At 37.5% G+C, this 26,720-nt stretch overlaps 2 protein-coding genes and 1 long non-coding RNA gene across 5 annotated transcripts in view; 2 read left to right on the top strand and 1 right to left on the bottom strand.

Annotated features, from left to right (window-relative positions):
- LOC139980338 (uncharacterized) overlaps window positions 1-19,786 on the bottom strand; it is a 59,058-nt gene extending 39,272 nt beyond the window's left edge. The window contains exons 1-11 of one of the 3 annotated variants that reach the window (XM_071991943.1): window positions 19,592-19,786; window positions 18,468-18,597; window positions 17,333-17,473; window positions 9,212-9,372; window positions 8,308-8,407; window positions 7,629-7,826; window positions 6,578-6,859; window positions 3,067-3,615; window positions 2,069-2,221; window positions 1,655-1,791; window positions 359-521 (exon numbers count right to left, since the gene is read on the bottom strand). In XM_071991943.1, the coding sequence (XP_071848044.1) occupies window positions 359-521; window positions 1,655-1,791; window positions 2,069-2,221; window positions 3,067-3,615; window positions 6,578-6,859; window positions 7,629-7,826; window positions 8,308-8,407; window positions 9,212-9,372; window positions 17,333-17,473; window positions 18,468-18,582 (1,999 nt within the window). In that variant the 5' untranslated portion in view covers window positions 18,583-18,597; window positions 19,592-19,786. Of the gene's footprint in view, window positions 1-358; window positions 522-1,654; window positions 1,792-2,068; window positions 2,222-3,066; window positions 3,616-6,577; window positions 6,860-7,628; window positions 7,827-8,307; window positions 8,408-9,211; window positions 9,373-11,101; window positions 11,236-17,332; window positions 17,474-18,467; window positions 18,598-19,497 lie in introns of those variants that run through there. The other 2 variants (XM_071991944.1, XM_071991945.1) reach the window with 2 other exon arrangements.
- On the top strand, window positions 11,254-15,380 carry LOC139980339 (RWD domain-containing protein 2B-like). The gene is made up of 2 exons (XM_071991946.1): window positions 11,254-11,602; window positions 13,128-15,380. The coding sequence occupies exons 1-2, from the start codon at window positions 11,396-11,398 to the stop codon at window positions 13,833-13,835; spliced, it is 915 nt and encodes a 304-aa protein (XP_071848047.1). The 5' UTR covers window positions 11,254-11,395; the 3' UTR covers window positions 13,836-15,380.
- A 2,322-nt stretch (window positions 19,787-22,108) lies between the features above and the next one.
- On the top strand, window positions 22,109-25,758 carry LOC139980337 (uncharacterized). Its single transcript, XR_011797543.1, has 4 exons — window positions 22,109-22,123; window positions 22,392-22,600; window positions 24,045-24,185; window positions 25,100-25,758. It is a non-coding gene; the product is annotated as an uncharacterized lncRNA (long non-coding RNA).
- Window positions 25,759-26,720: the final 962 nt, after the last annotated feature.

The raw sequence follows: 26,720 nt of genomic DNA, 5'->3' as shown, positions 1-26,720 counted from the left end.
TTTGAATAAAAGGTAATTAAAATTGATAGTCAATCAATTTAATTTTGAAGTAAGTACCAAAACTCAAATGTGAAGCTAATTAACCATGCCACATAGGATGAGGTTAAAATATGGAATTTCAGAAATGTATCATAATATTTCTTTATACTCTTTTGCAGGACAAATTAATCATAGAAAGAAACAAACTGAAGTTCTTCCAATGATATATCATAAGACAATGCATTTTGCAATTAGTGACATACCTGACAAGGTAATTATTAGAGTTATCATGCACTGTAGAGATATTGCTACACTCATTGTACACACTAAGATGAACATTCAACATCATTAAAGCCTATTAATACTAAAGCCATAGTACCTGAAAAGTTTGCATATTGTGAAAAGGTCTTCGGTTCAGCTATGGTGTGGTTCCCTGCCAGGGTGACGATATTATCAGTCGAGATTTCATCAATGTCACCTTTGACATCAAGGTCTCCCTCCAGTATGACTGATCCATCGATAGCAAGAGAAACTTCAACAGTCTGTAGGTAGATATACATTCCATATCATGCTTAAACTGTGCCTTGTATCATCACTCTCAAGAGAGACTTCAACAGTCTGCAGGAAGCTATATACATTCCACATGATGCTTTAACTATGCCTAGTATCATCACTCTCAAGAGAGACTTCAACAGTGTGCAGGAAGCTATATACATTCCATATGATGCTTAAACTATGCCTTGTATCATCACTCTCAAGAGATACTTCAACAGTGTGCAGGAAGCTATATACATTCCACATGATGCTTTAACTATGCCTAGTATCATCACTCTCAAGAGAGACTTCAACAGTGTGCAGGAAGCTATATACATTCCAAATGATGCTTTAACTATGCCTAGTATCATCACTCTCAAGAGAGACTTCAACAGTGTGCAGGAAGCTATATACATTCCATATGATGCTTAAACTATGCCTTGAATCATCACTCTCAAGAGATACTTCAACAGTCTGCAGGAAGCTATATACATTCCACATGATGCTTTAACTATGCCTAGTATCATCACTCTCAAGAGAGACTTCAACAGTGTGCAGGAAGCTATATACATTCCACATGATGCTTTAACTATGCCTTGTATCATCACTCTCAAGAGAGACTTCAACAGTCTGCAGGAAGCTATATACATTCCATATGATGCTTTAACTATGCCTTGTATCATCACTCTCAATGATGTGAACTAGAATGAGGTGATAGGGATCAGTGCTTAATCTAAAGGAGAATCACTCACTTCCATAGATGAGTCACAATAGTTAAATGAATTTCACAAATATTTACTTTGAAAATCATTTTCAACTAAGTCATTTAAAATTCATCCCACAATCTTTAGCATTTATGAAGGAACAAGCAGTTTTCTCATGAAGGTATTGCACAGGAACACTCCTACAGCAGTATCCATTACCCCTAGATGCCACCACTGCCACTTGCTGCCACCACTGCCACTGCTGATACTGATACTGTGGCTGCTAACACCACTACTGTGGCTGCTGCCACAAGCTTACATGCCAATGGAAATTCCCCTTTCAATATGAATTGTGTATATCAAAATAACTTCATTTCAGACAAAGCTTTAAAAAAACAGATCTTGAGAAAAAAAATCATTGCAGTAAGACTACATACGGTGTTTTTGTCCTTCCGGAAAATATTTGTATTAACATCTGTCAGGTTGATGTATTTGTTCATGAAGTCTGAGGTAACAGCAACTACAGAGCCATCTATGGAACTGGGAGAGCTCAAATCTTTAAAAGATTTCTCAGCTAAAGAATGGGAAAAAGAATATGAGGTACGGTTGGAAAATTGTTTTGAAGATTTCTTTTAAACATGACCAAAAGTTTATGGCCATGACACGAGGAGGATACATTTTCTTGGATTCAGTGGAATTCCAAACAAAGTAAAGCTTGGGCCAGCAATGGTCAGCTTTTACTTCCTGTTGACTGGTAAAAATATTGACTGCAAATGAATGATACAGTTCATTGTTCACCTTTTTTCATTCAGTTTTTACAAAATTTACTTTAAAGATGTTGCTGTACACACCTGTAACAGTTTGAACACCAATAGTTTTCATTGTATTGTTCAGCCTCTCTCTCAACCAATTAATGTCATCCATCTGTCTGTCTGCTTGATCTTTCATACGTTCAAACTGCTGTGCTTCAGTGGCATTAAAGATATGTCCATGGTTTGAAGAAGCTGTAATTTAAATACAAAAAAGCTGAGAGGTTGAATAAACATTGTAAATTAATTCAATTATTGCTATCAATGCAAAGAGCTGAATAAATGTACTAAAATACTAACAAATATATACTTTCTTCTTTTTTATCCAAATTTCTTCCGTTTACTACTTTCATCACAACAGCTGTTTACATTCCATTGCTAAAACCTTTAGACTATAACACTATCGTGCACTTACTGCTAGATTCTCTGGAATATGACAATTAAATAAGTCACTATATCTAATGGAGTATATGAATGCATGAAGCAGGGATGAATTAAGTCTCATCCAAAGTCCTGACCAAGTCCAAGTACAGAGGACTGGTCAGAATTGAGACTGGTATGAAGCATATTTTCTGGCCACATCAGCTGAATGTGGGTTACTTACTGTAAACAATGACAGATTCCTGCCAGCATTGTAAATTTAGATTATAACCTTAAAAGGATTTTCTGGTGCCTGAATTTGATTGATTAGCAAAACTGCTGAAATTTTCTGAAAACCTCATCTTCATAGCATTTTCTAAAGCAAAGATATTTGTGATATTTTGTAATGCTTCTGGCAACAGCAGAATGAATGATGTAAATGAAGGCACTTTTTCTGAAAATTTCTTCTTTTTTATCATATTTTATCACTTATCCTCAAAAAGAAAATTACATTCCTATACCAAACCTGGTATTTATGTTTCAAGAAACAAAAGGCTTTTCAAGGGTTTTGACATATTATGCTACCAACTCACATCCAAGCTTGGGGCAGAACTCATGTAGTATTTATGTAGCAAGCACAGCTGGCTTGGTTTCCTGTTTCTCTAACATCGGGCACTCACCATTTCCTCTCACGTCAGCATCAGCCGTACCCACATTCTCAGCAAAAGTTATATTTCCTGTTAGAACTTGAGTCTCATTGCTGTTGATGTAAACCAAATTAGGAAATTCCTTAGTGATGTTCGCTATCCTTGCTATCACTGATTCTAACTTTTCTCGATTCTCATTGCAGATGGTTTCAAGAGTCTCTTGGAAACTTCCGACCTCATTTGCCAGTTGAAATTCCAGCTGGAAAACGGTGTAGTTTGAGGTGCTCGGGAGCATTCCAACAGGTGCGATCACTATGTATTCTGTGGTGTTAACTGTCACAGCAGCAAAGCTTTGCAAGGGTTGATTGAGCATAGGCTGTGGCCGGCTGTAAGTAATTTGTGAGAATCGCCAGCCGTCGTATTGGTAAAACACTAAACCAGAGCTGTCTGATAGAGCGATAAGAATATCAGTGCCTACGGTGATGGCCTGCCACTTTTTTGCCCCAGATGTCTCCAAACACTGGAAAGGCACAAATTTATGCCAAATATACTTGTAAATGATGCTCCTCTCCACGCCAGATTCTACAAAATGTAGCAGAAGAAATATCAGCGTAAAATGTAAATATTTATTAAATTCTACATGGAGGACTGAAGTCCTATAACACAACACACAATGAAGAGAGATATTATATCCTTTAGGCATAAAACATGCCTATATTGTAAACTACTCATATCACCATGTCTCTACATGCTTGGTTCATTGGATTTAATTAATCAGGAAATGAGTAGGGTGCAGAAAGTCACTGTCAGTCACACTTAATAGGCAACTGTTGACCATATACCACTTTTGACTTTTGACTAGTGGCTCATAACACCTACAGACTAGATGCTAGGGGTACAAGATTCAAGTTAGGATCATAATTACCATCTTTTTCATTGATAGTTGGCTCATAACACCTACAGACTAGGTGCTATGGGTACAAGATTGAAGTTAGGATCATAATTACCATCTTTTTCATTGATAGTTGGCTCATAACACCTACAGACTAGGTGCTATGGGTACAAGATTGAAGTTAGGATCATAATTACCATCTTTTTCATTGATAGTTGGCTCATAACACCTACAGACTAGATGCTAGGGGTACAAGATTCAAGTTAGGATTATAATTACCATCTTTAATATCGATAGTTGGCTCATAATAACTTCAGACTAGGTGCTAGCCCTTACCGAAATGCCAGATCTGGCTTTATATCTGGTTTAATCTGGCCAGATCAAGTTTTATCTGGCCATATAAAGCCAGATATAACTGGATATAGAGTCAATCCAGATATGCAGATAAAGTTTTATCTGGCCATATAAAGCCAGATATAACTGGATATAGAGTCAATCCAGATATGCAGATAAAGTTTTATCTGGCCATATAAAGCCAGATATAACTGGATATAGAGTCAATCCAGATATGCAGATAAAGTTTTATCTGGCCATATAAAGCCAGATATAACTGGATAAAGAGTCAATCCAGATATGCAGATAAAGTTTTATCTGGCCATATAAAGCCAGATATAACTGGATATAGAGTCAATCCAGATATGCAGATAAAGTTTTATCTGGCCATATAAAGCCAGATATGACTGGATATAGAGTCAATCCAGATATGCAGATAGTTTTATCTGGCCATATAAAGCCAGATAAAACTGATGTAGAGTCAATCCAGATACGTATATAAAGTTTTATTTGTTCAAAACAAAGACATATATAACTGGATATAGAGTCAATCCAGATATGCAGATAAAGTTTTATCTGTCAATAAAACAGTCAGTCAGTATAACTGGATATACATCATGTATATCCAGTTATACCTGACTTTATATTGACAGATAAAACTTTAAGACTGTTTGCTCTTACATAGTGTATTTTCATAGAGATTTACATTGCACTATATTGTGGTAGGCTACTGCACTATGCATATATATTTCAATAGTAAATCACTTACAGTGCACACTAAGTCAAAGGGGGGGGGGGGAGATAACTATCTCTATCTGGGTTGCTAGGCAACCACAGGGTCTTAGCTAGAAACAGGATGACTCAGAAGTTTATTTAGTGTGAAGGCCGCTTTTGAACAATGGACATATATGTTTTGATACTCTAGGAGTGATATAGGAAAGGGAGCTATGTGTACACTAGTGTCCACATGGTAGGAGTAGAGAGCAGAAGGAAGTTTAATAGAAAGGATTGGTACATTAAGAAAAGGTGATGGAGATTCGTAAATAATAACCTATTGATGTCAGGACATTGGCAAAGCTTTCTATAGTGAACTTAACAGTCAGAAGTAAGGAAGAATTTTTTGGAACGGATGGCAACAACATATTTGGGACTGAACTTCGATACTGAATAGAACATATATCGCCCTCCTGAAACTTATTTATTAAAGCAAATATATTAAATAAAGGAATAGCACAACGCAATTTATTATCAACATCTACAGGACCACAGAAGAATAAAGAACTCAACCTTCAATTATTATTTTTAAGTGTACTAGTACGTACCGCGCGATGCCAGTTTATTTAAGTAATATGATTTTCCTGGGCGAAAAAATTTGAATGTTCATGTATTCAACATCAGTTTGCAAATGTTTTGGTAAGGTATAGTAAAAATGTGTAATGTGCATGCACATAACATATTTCCACTATGTTCCAATCCAGTTGAGTTCTGTGTTTTTATTTTGTGTGTCTTGCTCTCTGTATGGGTTCTGTACCAGAATTGAGATAACTGATCACACTGGAAAGTTACTCTCAATGCTAGTCCAGTTTTGGCCACTTATTTCCTATTTGATTGACATTTTAGCCAGATATATATTTTTTTTTATATCGGCCATATAAAAGTTTATCTGGATTTTCTTTACATCAACCAGATAAAGTTTTATCTGGCCCAGATATGGATGCAATAGAATTTAACCAGATCAAATTTTATATGGGCCATATAAAAGTTTATCTGGATTTTCTTTATATCAACCAGATAAAATTTTATCTGGCCCAGATATGGATGCAATAAAATTGAACCAGATCAAATTTTATATGGGCCATATAAAATTTTAACTAAATTTTCTTTATATCACCCAGATAAAGTTTTATCTGGCCCAGATATGAAGCAATAAAATTTAACCAGATCAAATTTTATATGGGCCATATAAAACTTCATTTTATATCAAGTTATATCTGCCCAATTTTTTATCTGGCCAGATATAAATTCCAGCTCTGGGGCAAATCTGGCCCAGATTGAAATTCCAGATCTGGACCAGATCTGGATTTTTATATCTGGCCCAGATCTGGGATTTCGGTAAGGGAGAGGTACAAGATTCAAGTTAGGATCATAATTACCATCTTTTTCATAGCTAGTTGGATCATAACAACTGCAGACTATAGGTGCTAGGGGTACAAGATTCAAGTTAGGATCATAATTACCATCTTTTTCATTGATAGTTGGCTCATAGCACCTACAGACTAGATGCTAGGGGAACAAGATTCAAGTTAGGATCATAATTACCATCCTTTTCATTGCTTGCTAAAACCAAGAAGTTTTCCTGGTCCTTGTCCTCTGAAATGACAAAGAATTCCCAGTCCTTGGCTCCATGAGTGTAGATATACTGGTCAATGAGAAATGCCTCAGTATGTAGATTGTACCTCATGATATATGACTGGTCTGGGTAAATATCATTGTGAGGCTCACAAACAGATACCGCCAAGAAGTAATGGCCATGGACTTCAAAAGGGCAAATGTCCGTCAAGTAGGGCACTGAACATTCAAAGGAGTTGTCAAAGTGTGCACCTGTGTATGTAGAAATGTTAAAGGATAATAAATAACATACTGGCGCAAAAAGTATTATAAACAAATCAAATAAGTGTCACGCTGTGTATGTCTTCATGAAGCAAACATTGTTAGAAGATTTCAAAGCATTCCTATCATAACAGACATATTTCCATTAAACATTAATTAATACTTATAATCATGTTGAAGCATAACACTGGAAGGATAAGCATGAGAGCATGTTTCCATGCGGGCAACATTGGTGTCAAATGTTAAAGATATCAAAACTTTTAGTATCAAAGCACATGTTAAATGGCCACTTTCATGTCAGCTTCAATTAAACATACTCCAAATCTTTGGGAGAGAGCCACCATTGTCAAAACTGTACATAAATCACACTTTGATGCAAATATGAAGCTACAAGTGAGAAGGCAAGCAACAGTATATGCTACCTGTGCATGTTCCAATAGCTCGCTCTGCTACAGCAACGATATTTGAGAGATAGGGAGAGACCATGGTTATGCTATTTGTCCTTCCAATAGGTAGCCATGGCAATCAGAACAAATATGAACCCCAGTTTATATCCTGATATACAGTTATGAAAGGAAAGGTCCATGCATCGACCTGCAAGCTTTATATTAATGTTTTGACTTGACCTGATGTTACACATGATACACAGAATGGTTGTTACGTGCAAAATAAGCCAAAATGGCAGAATGCACAGCATCACATTACTCTGTAATTATTTATTAAACAATAGTTCCCACAAAGAAGAGAAAATGTTCCAAACCTTCCCATTTATAAACAGCTAAGCTGGAATCTGCTCCTGACGTTGTGTTGTCCGATCCGCTAAATCCAATGATCATATAAGTCTGTCCTTCTATTATTAATTTCTCAACAATGAAAGCATAGCCGGCCTCTATTGTTTGGATTTGATAAAACTGACTGTCTGCAGAGCTGTATTTATAAATGTTGACTGCAGTTTCCCCTGTGGAGTAGGTTTAAAGCTAAATCAATTTAATTCTAGCAATAGTTTGGTAGTAGTTTTCAACATTATATTACTCAGCTTTGTTTCAAATAAACTTACTCCTACGAACTGCAAATGATAAAAATGAACCATAAATCATACTTTTGTCAATCGGAAACCTGTTAACAGAACAAATGCGAGATGTGTATGGAAGATATGGTTATTCAAGGCAATTAAGCAACACCTCAAATCATTAACACACCTCCCCCCCCCTACCCCACCCGTAATACCTCCTTCCCATCTCATTATTTATTTGCTAGAAGAGGTTCCATTAGAAGGTTCTGCAATATCCGGCACACCACATTAACAAGTACTGTATCACGCGTTTGTAACCACTCAGAAAGCTACAGAGAAGGGATCCATGTTTTATGCAGCAATGAAGATAAGAAACATGTATATAATTTCCTCCGTTTTCTGTTTCTATTTACTTATATGACCTTACCCGCTAAGGCCAACTTGATATCTCCATCCTGGAAGATAGCTGTCATGTGAATAGCAAGATTATCAGATTCTATCAACTGTAAGTATTCCACGGTTGCATTCTGTGAATGGAGAGTACAATAAACCAGAAGAGTTTAAGATATTTATGCTAACATGGAGGGAGGGGAGGACTTACTTTATCAAAGTTTCCATTGGATTTGAGACATTTCTTGCAAGTACCACAGACACGGGCATATCTTCTAATGGACAGTCGTCACATACTAACACAGCATGGATCAGAATGATTGTGCTAGGGTAGTTTGTACATACAGAGCCATTTGACTTGAAAATGCAAAGTTGTGTACAAATTCTATCTTCATAGACTTTGTATATCTAATTTAGATGTTATAATGAATGTAAACAAACAATATCCCATTCACTCTACCATTGCAGCAACTTTGAGAATTATGTCCAACATGTACAGAATATAGAAAAGATATACATTAGGCTAAATGCATTACATTATTGGCTTGATGATGTGTGCATGCAGGGACCTTGCAGCATTTTCTTTTAACCTGCATCTGGCTTTCATAAAAATTTAGAACCAAAGTCTGAAATGTATTTTCATCAAATGTGTTCAATGGATATTTTCCCTAGTATTCCTACATGTTTTCATTGTGTCTATACCCCACAGTATAGATGTAGCTCTGAAGGGGCTGATTTTTTTTAAATTAGCAGTTTGTCTCCAGGATATTTGGTGAGATGTTAGGTCGGCCAGACAGTAAATTGATAATCTTTCTGGAAATCTCATTGCAGGTCAGTTGCTAATTTTCTTCAAGTTTAGGTCTTCATAAACGGCTGGTAGCAACAATTCTGTTAAAAGGATCTCTATCTTGGTCAAATAGATACAGTACTTGGTTACTTGCCTGATACACTTTGAAGATAACAGTCTTGTTTTGTTCTCTAAAGGAATCCCCAGTGACGACAGAAACCAGGAGGTAGTCCTCGTAGGTAGCAACTTCCACATGTTTGAAGAAAGGCAACCCCAATGATGCAAATGCATGCACATCATGAAATTTAAAATGATCTGATGATGAAAGACAAAGAGAATAATGTAATTTAGATAAAATGCCTAACATCTGTGATTTATACTAAACACATCATGTCCAGAACTGGTTACTACTAAAGAAAGTATAAAGCAATACTGTAGCTCAATTTGATTCCATTTGTATCCATACAAACTTTCATTTGAAATGGCTTGGTTCTTGTCAATGTCTAATTCCTGTGGATATATTAATAATGTGATTGTAAAGAATGTCCTCATGGACTATACGACTAATTTGAGAAATTCATACTTAAGTAGTTTTGGATGTTAACAAATGTTTTACTGTGCATCTGCAGTATGCCATTACACCCATGTGGTACAAAACATATCAACTTCAAATGTTGCACTCTTGAGAAAACTCTGTAAAAATTGAATGCAAATTACAAACTAATAATTAAAAATGTGTTCCTCTTTCAGTCAGTCACTTGATTGATTTTTTGTCTGCAGCTATCTGACTGATACTCTGGTAATTTCTCCTTCTTTTGTGATTTGCTTTTGCTTGAGATATTTCCTACATCAAATAAGAAATAGTTCCTGTAAATTACAGAAAAAGGATAAGTCTTATTCAATTTAAATGGTATGGAATTTGTGTTCTTGCAAAAACTTGTGTACCTTGATGGTCAAGAGCTCAAAGCCATCCACAAAATTGTCCATGTTACACAGAAACCTTACAGAAATTCCTGAATTTACACAAGTCACACAGTTGAAATTACGTATGAATTGCAGTAAGTGGCACTTAGCTATTTGCGGTTATTTATTTTGGTTAGCAATCTTTGGACGGCCACTTTACAGACCTGCTAACCTGTCTTTCACAAAAATACATGTGATCACAATGGCAAGAGCATTTCATACCATTATGCCCCCCCCCATCCCCACCCCCCAAATAAATATATCTGGATATTTGCAAAGGTCCCAGTAAAAATTTGAAAAGTAAAATATCTCAATGCAGAAGAAATTAGAATTTAAATGCAAGCAAATAACATTGGGAGCTGAGCTCAATTGCAAAGTCCTGCCTCAAGAGCTGAAGAGAGTTCTGGGAAATTGGGTACGTGTGAGGGTAAGTCATAATTTATGTTGTGAGGCTACACAGCAACTCTAAGACCCACTATAAGGGATATTAACAATCATATTAGCTATTTGCCAGCCTGGACAGGAATTGCATTACCCCACTGTGCATCCAGCAGTTAAATCGCCAATCAGAGTAGTACACAATTTCAATATTTGGCTTTAAAGTGCCAATTGCCAGCATGATCATAGTCACATTACATTCTTGAACTAAAGGTGTTCTTCATTTGAAGCAAAGATCTTCCACAATAGTAATTCTTTCAACAAAGCACTGATTATGGATTGTATTGAACCCTCATCACCAAGTGATAAAGTTGTGTACTCTGACTGGCAAGTGGCATATTAATCAACTGCAAACTAATATAGGTAGTTCTAACTTCTAGTAGGCCTAACTGAGTCTATAGGCTACAACGTTCACCTGAAAAGCCACAATCTCTTTGCATAGTTATATTCCACAGACTGCCTAGTAGGACTTTCATAGTCCTCCAGTCCTATGCCTAGACCAATATGAGAAACCAGCTCGCTTAACCTAGGCCTAGGCCTAAATTAGTTGGGCCTTGGCCTACTGTAGGATGTATTATTGTAGGCCTAAGTAAAGTGTGTCATACTACAATAGAACTTTGAATATATCACATAAATTGCTAACCACTGTAGACCTATATAGTGTATAATTCAAATAAATCCTGCTTCTACTTCGGAGTAACCCTCCACTATCTTTGCAGAAAGTCCCCATTATTGTTCTTCCACATTCTATTGATGGTGAAGTTTCTAAGTGTGTGCTACCCCCATATTCCTGAGGCATCCCGAAGGCTCATTTTCTGAACTTCCGCGATTCAAATATTACTTATAGTCTTGTAGAACTGTTCTAGTGTTGTTAGTTTACAGATAAAACACATTTGTCCTCTTTCCCCAAGTTTCAATACTTAAGGATAACAAAAATATGGAGCAACAACTTAAGCAAGCTGAAAACCTTTCAAAGCAGCTGGAAGAACTTGAAATGTTGCGCAGTATTTATCCGGGCTCAGGTGAACTGATCGTTACCGACCGTACAATTATATCAGATGCGCGAGACTTCGTGGCAGCCAGTGGCGACAGTAGTGTTATACTCAGGAAGCTTTCTTTCGTCGTCAATGTGTCATCTTTAGAGGTATGAACAACTAACTAAGAGGAAACGACCTCGACTATACAAAAATATACTCAGTTTTTTCTTGCACATTGAACTTTAACATTCACCAGTTTTATCTAATTGTTAGGCTCAGTGCAAATTACTGCAGGAATGTTCATATTGTTGCTCATTTGCAACATTTGTTTCAAATGATGTTGTTATTATGTTAAATATGCTAATGTTTATGTCTTCATGCTCTCTAGCACTGGACAGGCTCACACTTGTAGAAAGGAATATATCAGTTCAGTGTTGGGGCTGTGTCATTCCTCCATCGGTACATTCTGCCATAGAAAATGTATTGTTTCCACTGTTAATCTGAGGGCGGTAAAGCACTTTGTATGGTGGAAAGAGCACATTTATTGTGGTTGCACAGTAGGCCTATATGCACTGTATATTTCTTGGCTTCACACTACCTATAGGCCCGCAAATCCACTAAATCAGTCATTTAAATCGACAATCAGAATCGGTCTTTTTAATAAACATTTAACAATCAGCCTAAATTAATTCGATTTATTCAACCAATAAGTACATATTTGAAGACAGTGTATTGACTCAAGATGGCAAACTTACAATTAAAACTATTCAATCAACATGTACATTAAAGACTACATCTATTCCCCAATCTTGTCTTAACTACAATGCAGTCTATCCAACGAACCATCACATTTGAAGACAGTGTACTGTACCTCAAATCCTTTCACCCGAATCAAAGCAAGTTTCACCGATTCCTGTGAAAAAACCATTCCTAAATTGTACCTTTCCGCCATAGGTTTCGAAACTTTCCGCCATGGCAGAAAGGATCAAAACCTATGGTGGAAAGGTATGGCAGTATGTACCTATGGCGGAATGGCACTGGAAGCTATCAGTGTCACATCTTTCTAACCTCTGACACCAACTACTGTATAACCCTCTGAACCTGGCATGTCCTTTATCAGGGACCCAACAACCATACACTTTGAAGAATGACTCAGACTATTCCATAGCTACAATAAATATAAAAGTTTCATTTGCTAATCTCCTGGCAAAATGATCATGTCTAGAGGGCAAACACAAATATGCTCAAATCTGGTTAATTGCATCTAGATGCTATGTAATTGTTCAATATTTATACTTCAAGAAGCAGAAATTAGTAAAAACACAGTTTGGAGAGGTTTATTCTATATAAAGCAAGGTAAGCACATCACAGTAGCCTGGTTCTGGTCTTCTAAGCAGACAGTGACATCACTATTTGCCTTTATTTTAAAAGATCTTGACAATGTTAAGCAATTCTGCAAAGAGAATACTCAAATACCAAGTTTAACTACAGTAGCGTGATTGAACTATGATATATCAACACAACAATTCTGCCTAAAATAATCACCTGACTTTAAACCTTAGTACCAAAGCTTTGATTTAAATACACCATCATAATCATTTACATTTTATTGCTATTTGGGACTCAAGATTTCCTTGAAGGAATCTGCAAGTATTTAATTGACTCGTATTATTGTCTACTGTACACCTCTAGGTAAAATTTACAGCCACATGCGACTTGCCATTGAAATACCCAGAAGAAATCCCTGATATTTTTATCAGGGTTGACACTTTACACCGTAGCAGTCAAAGGCGCCTTAATGAGGACTTGGAGGAGTTCATATTGCAGACAGAGAGAAACGAAGTTTGCATCTTGAATGCACTACAATGGGTTCAAGAAAATATAAGCCAATACAAAGATATTAAAGAGGAGCCACCAGTCATCCAAGATGATGTTAAAGAGGAAATGAAAAATGATAAATTTACTAGATTATGGATACTTAGTCATCATATTTATAGTAAGTACAAAAGAAGAGATATTCTTGATTGGGCAAGTGAAATGAAACTAACTGGATTCAGCCTTCCAGGAAAGCCTGGCATTATCTGTGTGGAAGGAACAACATCAGATGCCGAGGCTTATTGGAACCGTCTGCGCAGGCTTACCTGGAAGAAAATATCTTGTAAACACAGAGAGGATTATCCATTCCCTGATAAGAATTGGAAACCTCAAGATTTAAAGGAAAGGCGAAAAGGACCATGCTTTGACAAATTTGAGGAGCTTAACTTCAATGCGCATGGCTCTGGCACTGGAAGAGAATACCATATGGACTTGGGAATGCTACAAAGGTGTTTAGAAGAAAAGGGCTTGACAGATATATTTAAGGTGTTGTTAGGAGTGGAAGGAAAAGCAGCTGCAAATTGAATTTATTTTTATACCTTTCCAAGTATTACATGTTTAAGAACAAAACTATATGAGGTACAGCGGTCAAATGTTTGGCATTTCACTTTAGAATACTTATATTTGACACTCATTTCAAAGATGCTTTATATTATTAAGATAAAAAACACATTATATATATCACTTATACATGATGATGATTGATGTCTAGTTCCATTTAGGATACTACGTAGCTAAAATATATATATATTACAAATAAAATAATAAATGTTCATTACAGATTTGAGTTTAGTAGTCCTCATAATTTAGGTTTTTGTTTCCTTTGCCTTTTTTCATCATGTACAGTAAATTGTTAAGTTGATCATCAAAAGTGTTGATAAATGCTCAGACAGTATGCAGCTGCATTACGCTGCATGCCAATTAGGGTTTCCTTGAATACCATATATAATGTTTCCACCAAACTGTTATTAACTGTCAACAAAGGCTTAATAGTTAAAGCTGTGATAGACCATTTATGCCAATGAAAGACCCTTAACAGCAGAATAAGGATTTGTTAAAAGGAAGAACACAACAAAATACATATATGCGGTCCAGAGTAAATTATGCAATGCATGTCATATGTAGTTAATTGATGTGTATTTGTTTGTTTCAAGAATAAAACAATTACAGCTTCATTTTAGATAACAAGTCTAAAACTTTGCAGGTAAGTTTTATCTTGATTTCTGTTCAGATAAATTGGCAAAGAGACTATATGTATACAACATAAATTAGTATTACATTTGAAAAATGCCCACCATATCTATTATGTTTGGTAATATGCCACTGTCCTATATATTTATTATGTTTGATAATATGCTAATGACAATCTTTGGGGAAGTATAGAATCAAAATTGATGGGAAAATTGTCAAGTTGCTTCCTTAAAGTATTGTCTGGCTCAAGTCAATGGCATTCACCAATAAGGGATCAAAAGCTCTGGAAAGATTAGCTTACATATTACTAATTTAGAAAAGCAATGGGGGATTTTGTGCAATATGTTTTTGTCTCTAAATTCAGGAAGTTTTATCAGAAAAGTATGGATTGCTGTGTCAGGAGATATTTTGAAAGGGTACCCAGGTGGGTTATAAAAGCAGTTGTCCATAATTTCTTAGCTTTGCTACTGCTAATACAGTACGTTGTCATCATTTGCAATGAAGATAAGATGTGCAGCCTGCAAGGATTGATCCTTTGGTTAAACAGATTACAAGTACTTCTGCGGGCTTGCAGATGGGCTGCTTTTTTTTTCTTTCTTTCTTACTTTTCTTGTTATTCAATGAATTACACTCCTCGTTTAATGTTACTTACTCAAATTTTGTAGGGATTGTCTTGGAAAAATAAGTATGACTTTTGATTCTTTCTATTTCTAAATTTTTCTTCTTTTTCAAACTGAACCTTTGACATGGTGTGTGTGTTAGGATGGGTTTGTTCATAGGCGTACAAGGGGGGCAAACTGCCCCCCCCCCCAAATTTCCAGAGGACAAGAATTTCGGGCAAAAGTCCTGAAAAATTCGGGCAGCCTATAAGAGGAGAAATGTATATGTATATATATATATATATATATGTATATGTATATATATATATATATATATATAAATATACAGCTTGCCCGAATCTTTTTCAACTTTTTGCCCGACAATTCCATGATTTTCTTTATTTAGCATCATGATGCCCGAATGTTTCCGTGTAACACCACCGTAAGCGCAGCTCATCTGGGCTACCACGCTTTTTGCACGATCAATTTTTTTTTCTAACTAGTCAACTGTATACCTGGACATCCCCGACATGAGTGTATATAAGAAACATTTCTTTTTCATGGATGGTGGGGGGGAGTGCCTACTAGCCTAGAAGTACAGGTTATCATATTCTTTGTTACATTTTATACTTTTTTGTGAGACAAATTGCAGTCTCGCCCGACACAGCGACATTATCCCGCCTACGTGTCGTTGAACAATGTATGTTTTTCTGAAGGTAGCTGAGTACTGTGTTAAAATAATAAATACGGTAACTAAATATGAGCTTAAAAAATATACTGTCCTATCTTTCCCTTTCAAAGTGATGTTACCATTTTTTCTTCTTCTAATTTACCAAATTTTTGGGGAAGTGTAAATTTCTAAAACGTGAGATTATAAAACAAAGAATGTTTAGATGCAACTTGCAAGGCCTCAGAAGTGCTGAAGTGCAATGTTTCAAAAACTGTTGCAGATCTGGTACTTTGAATAGGATACTCATATACGTTAGATGAGACTCTCAGAGATGATGTCCTATATTGACTGCAACTAGTCTATTTGTTTTTATGCTAATTTAACGTGGAACCTTTTAAATATGATATATCAAGGAAGCTCCGACTGTTAAGAAAGCAAAGGATGAACCAGAATTTTCCATTCTCACAATACATTTCTGATTGCTTGCAAAAGACCAAATGAATGTATTAGGTGGTGATGATGTGTTTGTGCCGGGGTGACACCTGCTTGTAGATATGATAATTCAAATAACACAGCTTCAATGATTTCATATGTATATAGAGCTCCTTAGTGAGATTTGGAAGTAAGTGTAGGCCTTCTGCAGTCATCATATATCGAAGTTTGAAAACCATGTAAACACAATTGCTCTATACTAAAAGCTTCCATGGATTCGTGAAAGGTATGTACATCCACCATAGTGAGAAGGAGGAACCTACTTTCATGGCATTGTAATTCCAAAAATGAACTTGATATAATTCTACTTTAATTAGTGAAAGTATACAACTGTTTTATGTGAAGATCGAATGTCATTTTCTTCGCAATACTGACAGATATCAAAGTCTCAAATTTTGTAAACCTTAAATTTTCAAAAGAAAAGTGTTGATGAGTTTCATACTTGATGTGTAGATTCAACCTAGTGGGTACAAGAACCCCATTGTTTTCGTGGAGGTCAAGAGTAATATGAGGTCAATCGACTGAAAGTCTGAAACACTTGTCTGTAAACATGTCTCCAAATGTGAAGTTTGGATGAACTTCATGGTTCAAGTGAATTTTTTCACATCGTCAGGTAACTGAATCTATTTCCTCTAAAAGTAGTGAAAGCAACTGATGCTTATAAGTTGTAAACTTGAGTAGAAACTTTGTGAATCGATGAACACTTTGAAGACAAATAAAAACAATTGTCCAATAAATGGACAATTGCAGTGGTTGGACAGGTAAGCATAGGCTCTACATCACGAGAGCCACTGTACTAAGCCATGCCATGTAAGAGTACATATTAGGCCTGACGAATTAAACTAGAAGACCATGTGTCCTTCCCCCCTTTAACCTGATTATCTTGCCCTCCCCCCCCCTCTCACCCTGCTGAAAGGCAGTGCTGGTATGTAAGGTCCACTTACCCCGTAGAACACGCGAAATAATCGGCCCGTGTTATCTCTCATCACTGATGCTCGTATTGCAGCGTCCGGTGATGCGTTTTACATATTTAGAAATGAAATATTAGATTCATTCATGGATATATTTACCGTTGTTTATCCTGGTTACAATAGTTCCTCTTTTCCTTCTGTTATGATGGTGATCTTCAGGAATCGTCAAGACTTCTTTCATAATTTCGAGCTTCTCTTCCATAATAACCTTAGCAGCTTCTTGGAACCGTAGCAAAAGATCTGTGTAACATGAGAAATGTTTGACATTGATACAAGAGCATATGAGCCGAGGTTGCCTGGGGTCTGGCACCCGTCGACTGTTTGAAGCCCCCCAACCCCCCCCCCCCCTCCCCGGCACACACACATATAGTACAGTCATTGGCGTCTAGCGCCAGGTCAGGTCCCTGGAATATTTATATCACTAGGGGCCCTTTATGAAGTCTTCGTAGATCCTTAATTATATCATGAAAATACGAATAAGCCACATTAGTTCTGTCAGCTAGCCCGTGTACATCCGGCTATGAAGATTCTAACATGATCTAACTTCGAGCTATAGTTGCTAACATTGCGGTAACTTCTGAGGGGCATCTACAATATGTGAAGCCTTGAACAGCTCATCTAATGATTTAAGATCATGTTTCATGCATGAAGGTAATAAACTGATTCAGTAGGCTACATGATGCACGATCGAGTTTTTCCTTACATTCCTCAGTCACGGTCTTTTTACTCCTTCCCCGAAATTTCGCCCGTTTATGTCAACATATGGAGATAATTTATCTCGACATTTCGTACTTTTATCTTTGCTTTATCGATTTTGTCATATTTCGACTCTTTATTTAAATTGTGACGTTATGACGAAATTTCCAGATGAAGGTTATGTTGACTGTCTATGTAAATAGCTAGACTTTCTTTCAAAATGAAGAGAAACGAGGAGAGAATCCGATAGATGATGAGATAAATGAAACGAAGAGTTAATCAAGTTTGGTTGAACCAGACACTCATTTTTGTATGCATGCAATGGATCCAGCTGAATTATCTAGCAGGTAGCCGTGGAGTAAAAACAAAAAAACACTTTTCACTCCTATTTCTACACCTATGCTTTCTCATAAGCAGTGGGCAATGGGACATAATTTAGAGAACACAGCTATACCTTGCATTTAACACACATTCCCACAGTTCTTCTGTTCCTTTTTTTTTATCTCTTTAAAGTGATGATTTAGAGTAATAAAATTACCTTGGGAGATTGCGTGGTCACGGTTACCAGACATGGCATCTTGCAATAGTTCGCAAGTTGCCATGCTAAAAGCGGCCAGAAGGATGACCAATGTGAGCCTGCACTGAAGTTTCATTTCGTTTTAGTATGCCTGTAAAAGAAGAGGAAATATGATAAGGCTCCCAAAAAAAAGGGGTTGCGTAAAGCCAATCTTTCCATTAACATTTACTTACTTACCAAGTAACGAATAAAAGCAAACATTAATTATTACGTTAGCTCGTTATACTTTAAAGCTCATTTTGGCAAAGTTTAGGGCCCATGCACCCTGCGGCCCTCAAGATGGTTTTCAAAACATATTAATACGGCTTCCAGAATAGGCTTACGGCAAGGAAAAACATGAAATATTTATACTTCGAGGGGCTCGTATAGAGACCTAATGCCTACTCGTGATATGATATTTTAACAGTCAAGATGTTCAATGCGCATATTGAACTTTCCTCCTTTACTACTTCATTCGCATCTGGACCTCCCGTAAACATGCAGCCCCTGTGTCACATGAGTCGAGGGAATTTTTTAGTTTATTTTTATTTATTAGAACAATCTTTCGTTTAGAGCTACTTATGTAGAACCGTAGTTTTGTCTTGGGTCTGTGACTTTGAAGATTAAGAAAAAATTCTGCGTCAGATTTACATTTAATGAAAACCCCTTTTATGTAAGTTGAGCACAAACACGTACGTTAGTAAAGAAATCCCACGTGATACGTGGTAAAGGCATATACGATTTATGTGTGACCATCACCGCACGTGCATGTAAACATTTAGCGTCAAGAGATATAAAGGGGGCGGGGGCGAGGGCGGGTACACACATAAGAATCATTAGCGCCGGTTGTATAGTGCCGACTAATTTAAGAATAATTTTCTTCAAGAAAGAATTGAATTGAAATACTTGTTAAAAACTATACTTAACTTAATCAATGAAGACAACGATTTATCTCCAACATAGCGTGCCATATACTTTATGTTGAAGCTGGTACATATAGCAAACTCCATACCTTTAAAGCTAGTCCGATTGTCTCCTGTTCAAGACAGTCTAATGTCATCGACGAAAATGAAAAGAGAAAGAAAGAAAAAGTGCATATGTCTTACCGAAGAGAGATTCAGATTTTGTCTTGAAAAGCAGGTATAGGCTACATGTGTTTCTTAGGAACAGCCAGCAGTGTACGTGAATAACATCCAGCCAAGTTCTTGTGCAGTAATCCAGACTGGCTGGTTTGGAATGATGATGATGCTACCCTTACAATATACAAGACAGTAGCATGCATAAGCTACACAGGTGATAGCACAAGATGCATTTACCTGCACACCAAAGCATTCTCTACACAAAGAATGAGATGCCAGCCGTCACAAGATATTTACAGGAATTGTTAGCCAGTTGTATCCTGTTCGAGCTCTATTATGAGCTGCTTCAGGACAGGGATTGTGATTCAAAAGACTATGTTTTGTTCTTTTAATGACAGAAAGACACTGCTACGAGGAGTTGAAACATGAACATTTTAACACAAAACTGAAGTTAAATAAAATAATATTTACCAGGCCCGTAGCCAGGGGGGTTCGGGGGGTTCGTACGACCCCGCCCAGACCAATTTTTTTTTCAATAGAGTTTTGGCGTTTTCCAGGGCAAACTGTCATTTTTTACACGAAAATGCATATTTAAATATATGCTCGTATAATCACTTTTCAACGACAATGGGTGCCACCAGGACCGTTGAGTACAATATTGACCTACACACGCTCAGCTGAAGGCAACACGAAAAATTGATGTAAAGGGACGTCCACACCTGGCGCCGCACTGCGCCGAACTTTGCAGCGCTGCCAAGTTCGGCGCGGCGCGGTGAGGGGTGTCCACACTGAACGCCGCGCCGCGCCGTGATTTCAAGCTTCGAAACATGGCAGACCGAGATATTGGACCCTATAGCAGATAGAAATATGCAAATATGTGTTTGCATACTCTCTTTCGGACTTGCTACTACTGAAGAGACAGTCTAAATATTTCTGTGTTTCCTTGTATTTCAACTTCACAGTAGTAGTAATAGAGACAAAACAAGCACGATGGTTGCTAAAATTTCACTGTGTATGTGTATCTGCACCAACAAGTAATCATTTTGCTATATTTCCCTTCTTTAACACCACTTCCATCTAGATTTAAGATATTTATTCCATATGGGCCAATACATGAGTCTCTGTGATCAGCTAATTGATTTTTAAAGCGCCGCAAAATATTCACAGCGCCGTAAAAGTTAAAACTTTCTCGACTCCAATTTCACGGCACGGCGTCTGGTGTGGACGCCCCTCTACTCCAAGAATGTCCCACATTCTACATTCACGACCACTGATATACAGTGCTAATATAGAGACGTCCCGGCACACCAGACGCCGCGCCGCGCTGCGCCGCGACCGAACTTTGCAGCGCTGCAAAGTTCGGCGCGGCGCATGCTTTTTCAGGAAAATACAAACACATTTTTGATGTATTTCTCTTTTTCACTTTTCTTTTACACTTCAACAATTTCATTGTAGGATGAATTTGCCCTGCCTATGGACAGGCTACCTCTTTTACTCCGTTGTTGGCCCTCTTGTACGATTTTTGTGGCTAAGCTTTTTTCATGTTGTCATTTGATTGAAAATTTCCAAAAATTCCAGCTTAGGTGTTCACCAGATCGCTCAATTTCGATGTAAAAATTGCACAAACTCCCTGGAGTGGGGGAGGTAGAACCACACCCTCTCCCTGCTCGGTCGTTCCACTCCTTGCTCGGGCGCCCTCGAGTTTTGACTTCATGAAAATGCCGAACTCCAGTGGCAGCGATGAAAAAATGGGGGCTGAAGGTATGTTCAGCCCCCCAATATTTGTCAAGTGTTCCAAGAAGCGGGGAGAATTTCGAAATGGGGGCTGAACTTCTTCTTGCTTGAAACACTCGAGAAGTGCCGTTTCCGGCCATCTGGGGGGTTCGAAAAGCTGAAAATTTTCTTGTACGCTCCGCGCCAACCAATGGTGGCGCTCCGCTTAGGTAGTCCCCCCCCCCCCACCCCAGGTAAAAGCTGGCTACGGGCCTGTATTTACAGAAGATTATATAGTACACTGAAAAGAAAGTTATCTTTTTTTCTGTTCTGGAATACTTTTCCATCCTCGCATATCAGTACTGAAGTATTGTTGCATGTGCTCTTTTGAGAATCGTTACACTTTTTTAAATAAGAGAACTCAGCAAATATGGAGGCTGGGTACACAAACCAGACAAATTGATCCTCTTCAACCCCAGAGTCCATCATCGCCACTCGGCCTTTTGTCTAAGATCATGTGTAGTATCTGTTCCCTTTCGAGGGGAATGGTGATACAGACCCGACGATGATCACACAGTCACAGTTTCGATGCAAGGGGACTGGGGTTGAGAGCGGATCAGTCGTTCGGTAGTTTGGTTTTCGTGCCCAGATTCTTTCCTTGGTGACTTTTCTTTAAAAGAACCCCAGTCCATCTAACATCGAGACTGTAACCGTGTGACGTCAGGTAAAATCCTTTGGAAAGGTAATATTTTCTGCACGACGTGATGCTGCTCACATTGATAAGGAGCAAGATATTCGACGTTCATGCTGTATGAAGAAGCGGATATGAAGACGTGGAATTTGGTGGTAAATATAGTCAAGTTTAATCTTCTTGGTTGGAAAACATTACACTTTTGTTTGAACTTGACAGCAAATTCTCGTTAATCGTTTGTGCACTTTACAAAGTTATATACATTTTACTTATTTTTTCAAAACATCTTCCTATCCTTGACTAACTTAAAATTAAAATGGAAATATAACACGATATCTTTTTATATTATACCACATCTGTGAATATTGTGAATTATGAAACCGAATGGAAATGTCTGACCATAAGAGTTTGCATACTTGACAGATGCTAGGACCTACGATTCAGTGGGTGAATTAAAGAAGAGCGCCATCATATTCGGTCGACTTATGAAGTGAAGAAAATGGAAGCTAATTCGAGTGACAGATTAGCTGGAGATCTTCCAGTTCTAAACAAATGGACTTGCATCGGGGCCCTGTTTGGTATTACTTCGGCTGTTGTTTATAACGGGTTGCAACGGAGGCCTGCTATTGCTAGTAAGCGTCTATCCTTGATCAACATTAGGCTAGGTCAAAGTCAGAATTAGGCCTAGGCTAACTGAATGCCTAACACTAACTTACATTGAAACTTAATGGCCAGCCTAACGGAGTTCAAGGGAATCAGGTGCCTAGGCTAGTAGTAGTACTATTACATGGACTATTGTACTATTAGTATAATATATTACTATTACTATTAGTACTATTACGTGTACTAATACATATTACAGGTGCCTAGGCTAGTACATGGACGTTAAGTATGAATCTAAGAGACTGACCTCGGTCAGCTTGCGGCTTTGATTAGCCAATGAAGCTTCTTCGCCAGTTCCTGCTTGCAGGAGGATCTAGTAGCAGTAGTACTGGAGGGCTTAAGCCTTAGTTATTTGCCTACACTGGTCATCGTACAGTAATGACTTGCACAGTATTGTGCATGTAGTGCACCTTGTGAATTATGCTCTCATAAGAAACATAAATAGCATCTCATTATTAAGCCTACTTACAGATCCTGCGGAAACTACTGTTTGAACAAATTACCTGAATCCATCAAGCTCTCTCCCTTCTCGTGCATGTGTCCTTCAAGTTCAAATTGACTCTTGTCTTGGTTTGACAATTCAACAGCTTCTCATTGACTTTAAATGTTTTATTGTTAACTGCTTTGTCTTTTCTCATTCTTGCTTAAATGCACCATGAACTTTTCTTTGGAAGGTACCAAACGAAACTTCAACAAGTGTTCCAAATATTTTCCCAGCTTATTCTGGCCCCATGCACAGTCGAAAAAGAACAGAACATGCTTCCTTTTACAGGTCTATTTGCCACCTCAATGGTGTACCCTACCACAATCACCTACCCAAACCAACTTCTGTTCTTGTCTGCTATTGCAACTGTCATTGGAGAAAATAGAAAGGTTCTGAAGAATTTTTCAGACACACATGGGAATTTCAATAAGTGTCGTTTACCCCAAGACATGACCCTGTTGTTGGCAAATTGCAAGCAATTCAATGTGTCATCAGCAGTAATATCTAAGCAGTGTGGTTTAAGATGGAATATTAAAACACATGTTTTCATGGATAAGTAAACGGATGCAACTTTAAGCATTTCCTAGCAAACACATGTATTTGTGAGACTGTGTGTATTGGAAGACTGGATGCAAGAATTAAAATTGAGTGTAAAAGTAAACAGTAACTATAAAAGTAAAGTACTTTTGGTTTCAGCATGAAAAGCCATTCTTTTGAGAGAAACAAACTGTGACGATTCATCTTTAGGTATCATTTCATGTGTGTATATTGTATGGAATTGCATAATTCAGGGTTAAGATGCTGCAGAAGTCTGCTGCCATCAGTCGATGAGATGTCCTACTGTAACTTGTAAGCATCCAGATAGTCTTGACATCTCTATGAGAAAGATTTTAAATTACTGTAGAGTGTTCTCTCTCATCTCTTTCCAGGTGTTCATAGGCATATTATTGGGATACTAATTGGATCCTTCCTTGGATATAAAACGGGGCAGTTTACAGACAGAAAATGGGCTGAAAAGGTGTTTCTTATTGAAGACTACAAGAAGAGAAATGCAGACATATTCCCAGCTGGTAATACATTAGGATTTTACATATAAAGGACTTTGTGGTTCTGAAAAAGTTATGGATTGTCCTTGGTCTGATCAGAGTCAAATTGATTCAGTTTTTATGATTGCCTTCTTTTGAAGATGAAGATACTACTGTATCTCAGCTGATGCCAATCACTTTCCTGACATTCTGAATAAGCACAGTAAATATCTCCTGTGATTAATAGTAAAAGTAGTAAGTGCTTGTAACTTTCATTTGGATGAAAATTCTGAGAGGGTGTTGTCTTAGCTTGATCAGTTGCTTAATTTTGAGTAAAGTGCAGAACATTTGGTAAAATTGAAGAACAATTTTAAGCTGTTTTACAGGTGTGCATTTACAGTAGTTGATAATTAGCCTTGCCAGTTATTGCCAGACCTGGGTACTGTACTTCTCGGATGAAAGTTTGTAGGCCAATTGTTTGCTAACTATTGAGCTGCATTTAATCATTAATATGAAACAGTGGGTACCATAAACCATAGATCTCTTCTAACAGTGAATATCATTTTGAGTCGGGATGCATTTTGTGTCTTTCTGGCCATCCATGTGTTGTCTGCAAACAGTAACATATAATTTGATGCCAACCACTCCTTCAATCAAAACTAGAACACTGTTCAAATTTTACTTTGTTTCTGTGGCAAAATTGGTGAACTAAATTATGAAACTGAATGATGTTCTCAGACACACAATATACATGCCGATGGTCTGCTGTGTAATATCAAAATATAGACCGAGTCAATGCCAAATGCAGGTTTATTGAACCATTTAAAGATATGAAACCTTCTGCCCTGCCCCATCCCTCCTCCCTCCCCACCCTCCTTTCCTAGTTTGCTTTTCCCATTTTGCTTCCTCCATTGGAAAGCACCAGCAACAGATTTATCACTTGTACTTTCATTTTGTAGATGCACCAAAACTGAAAGGAGAGATTTATACAACATTTTCCCCGAGGAGATAAACTTTCAGGAAGAAATTATGAACTTTTGCTGTGGAAGAGATGGTACAAAGAAATTGCTATTGGAGAAATAAAGAGCAAGTTCCAATTCACTGATATTAATCTGAGAATTGACTTTGTACAACCTTAGTTGAAGGCAGCTGTGTGCAGGATGGAACCAAAGGACTTCAGTTTACTCCTCAAAGACGAAAATATATGCGTTTGAAATTTATTGGAAGCACTGGATACGTTGTACAAAATATATGTTCATCGGCTCTGGTATAAATATGTATTCTCTTGGTAAGAAAGATCAGTAAACATAGTTAGGGATGAATGTGTCAAATTTTCGAAGATTATGAAGATGATGTTTAAATCAGAAACCTATGAAATGTTTTCTTGGGTAAATCCCAGTTAGTAAATTACATTTGAAATAAATAGGGGGACTCTTCCCTATGGCAATCTACTTCCCCCCTCCCATTTAACAAAAACAGTGGTTGAGCTCCTGTTGATGTTCGTACCAAGATTACCTGCCAGAGTCACTTATTATCTCTCCCAGTTTTGGCTTTCATAGCTGCAGAATATATCAATGCATTTATTGTGTATTGTAATGGAAAATAAAGTGAAAAGATATTTTGCTGTTCCCTATACTCTCTGCTTTCAACACAAACTGTGTCAAACATGTTAGTGGAATACCTTCCATATCTACCTTCCAGAAAATAAATTATGTTGTGTGCTGTTTACAAGATCTGTGCTTGATAGTCTTGGTGAACAAATGAGGGCTTATCCTGCAAGGCTTTATCCAATTCAGCTCATGTTTATCTCTGCATCCATTTGTTGAATAGATGGTAAGCAAGAGAAATTGCAAACAAAGTTTGAAAGAGAAGTACTGGTAAGAGTGGGACCTAAGGAAAACTAGTTCTGTGCTCTGCCAGGGGAGTCATACAACTCTCTCAGAATGAAGATGTGATGGAACACTCATCCATGATTAAGAATGTGATGTTGTAGTGCCCTACCTCCCCCCCTCCCCCACCTTGAATGAACAATCTCTAGCCAACCCCCTCCACCCCCCCCCCCCCTCCATCTTGTATGAGCGAGCCTTGGGCACAGCACACTATCAACATCCTAATTGCTTACTGTTCTGTTCACTGCCAGAATGGAATTCCATTGACACCAAGTAGGATTACAGGTACTGTGCTCCATTTATAGATCTATATTTTTCTTAAATTCCGGGTGCATGATAGTGAGTAGTGACCCCTATTATGGTATCAACTTATTAGGGATAGTATCTACACTACACAGTTTATGGGATGGGTAGGATTTTCAGAACTCTATGTTTGGTGGTGCTATGTTTCAAGAATGATGGTCAAATGCCCATGTTTTTGTAATACAATCTCTAGAAATGGACATTTCTGTTTCAATGTCACATTATTCTGAGCCTTTTGATAAATTTGGGAATAATCAGTGACAGAACATGAAATCTGGGTTTAATTCCTGGGAAACGTCTAATCCGGGGAGGGTCCATGAAATTGGGGATTGTCCCCGGAAATCTGGGACACCCGATCACATAGTAACCGACTTAGTCAACAGTATTA

Source organism: Apostichopus japonicus, chromosome 14, assembly GCF_037975245.1.
Source record: "Apostichopus japonicus isolate 1M-3 chromosome 14, ASM3797524v1, whole genome shotgun sequence".
Taxonomy (NCBI): Eukaryota; Metazoa; Echinodermata; class Holothuroidea; order Aspidochirotida; family Stichopodidae; genus Apostichopus; species Apostichopus japonicus.
This window is presented reverse-complemented; position numbering and strand designations above follow the sequence as displayed.

Coding starts and splice junctions, on each gene's coding strand:
- LOC139980339 (XM_071991946.1), top strand. CDS start 11,396: ATGGAGCAACAACTTAAGCAAGCTGAAAACCTTTCAAAGCAGCTGGAA. Junction 11,603..13,127: donor TCAATGTGTCATCTTTAGAG/GTATGAACAACT, acceptor GTACACCTCTAG/GTAAAATTTACAGCCACATG.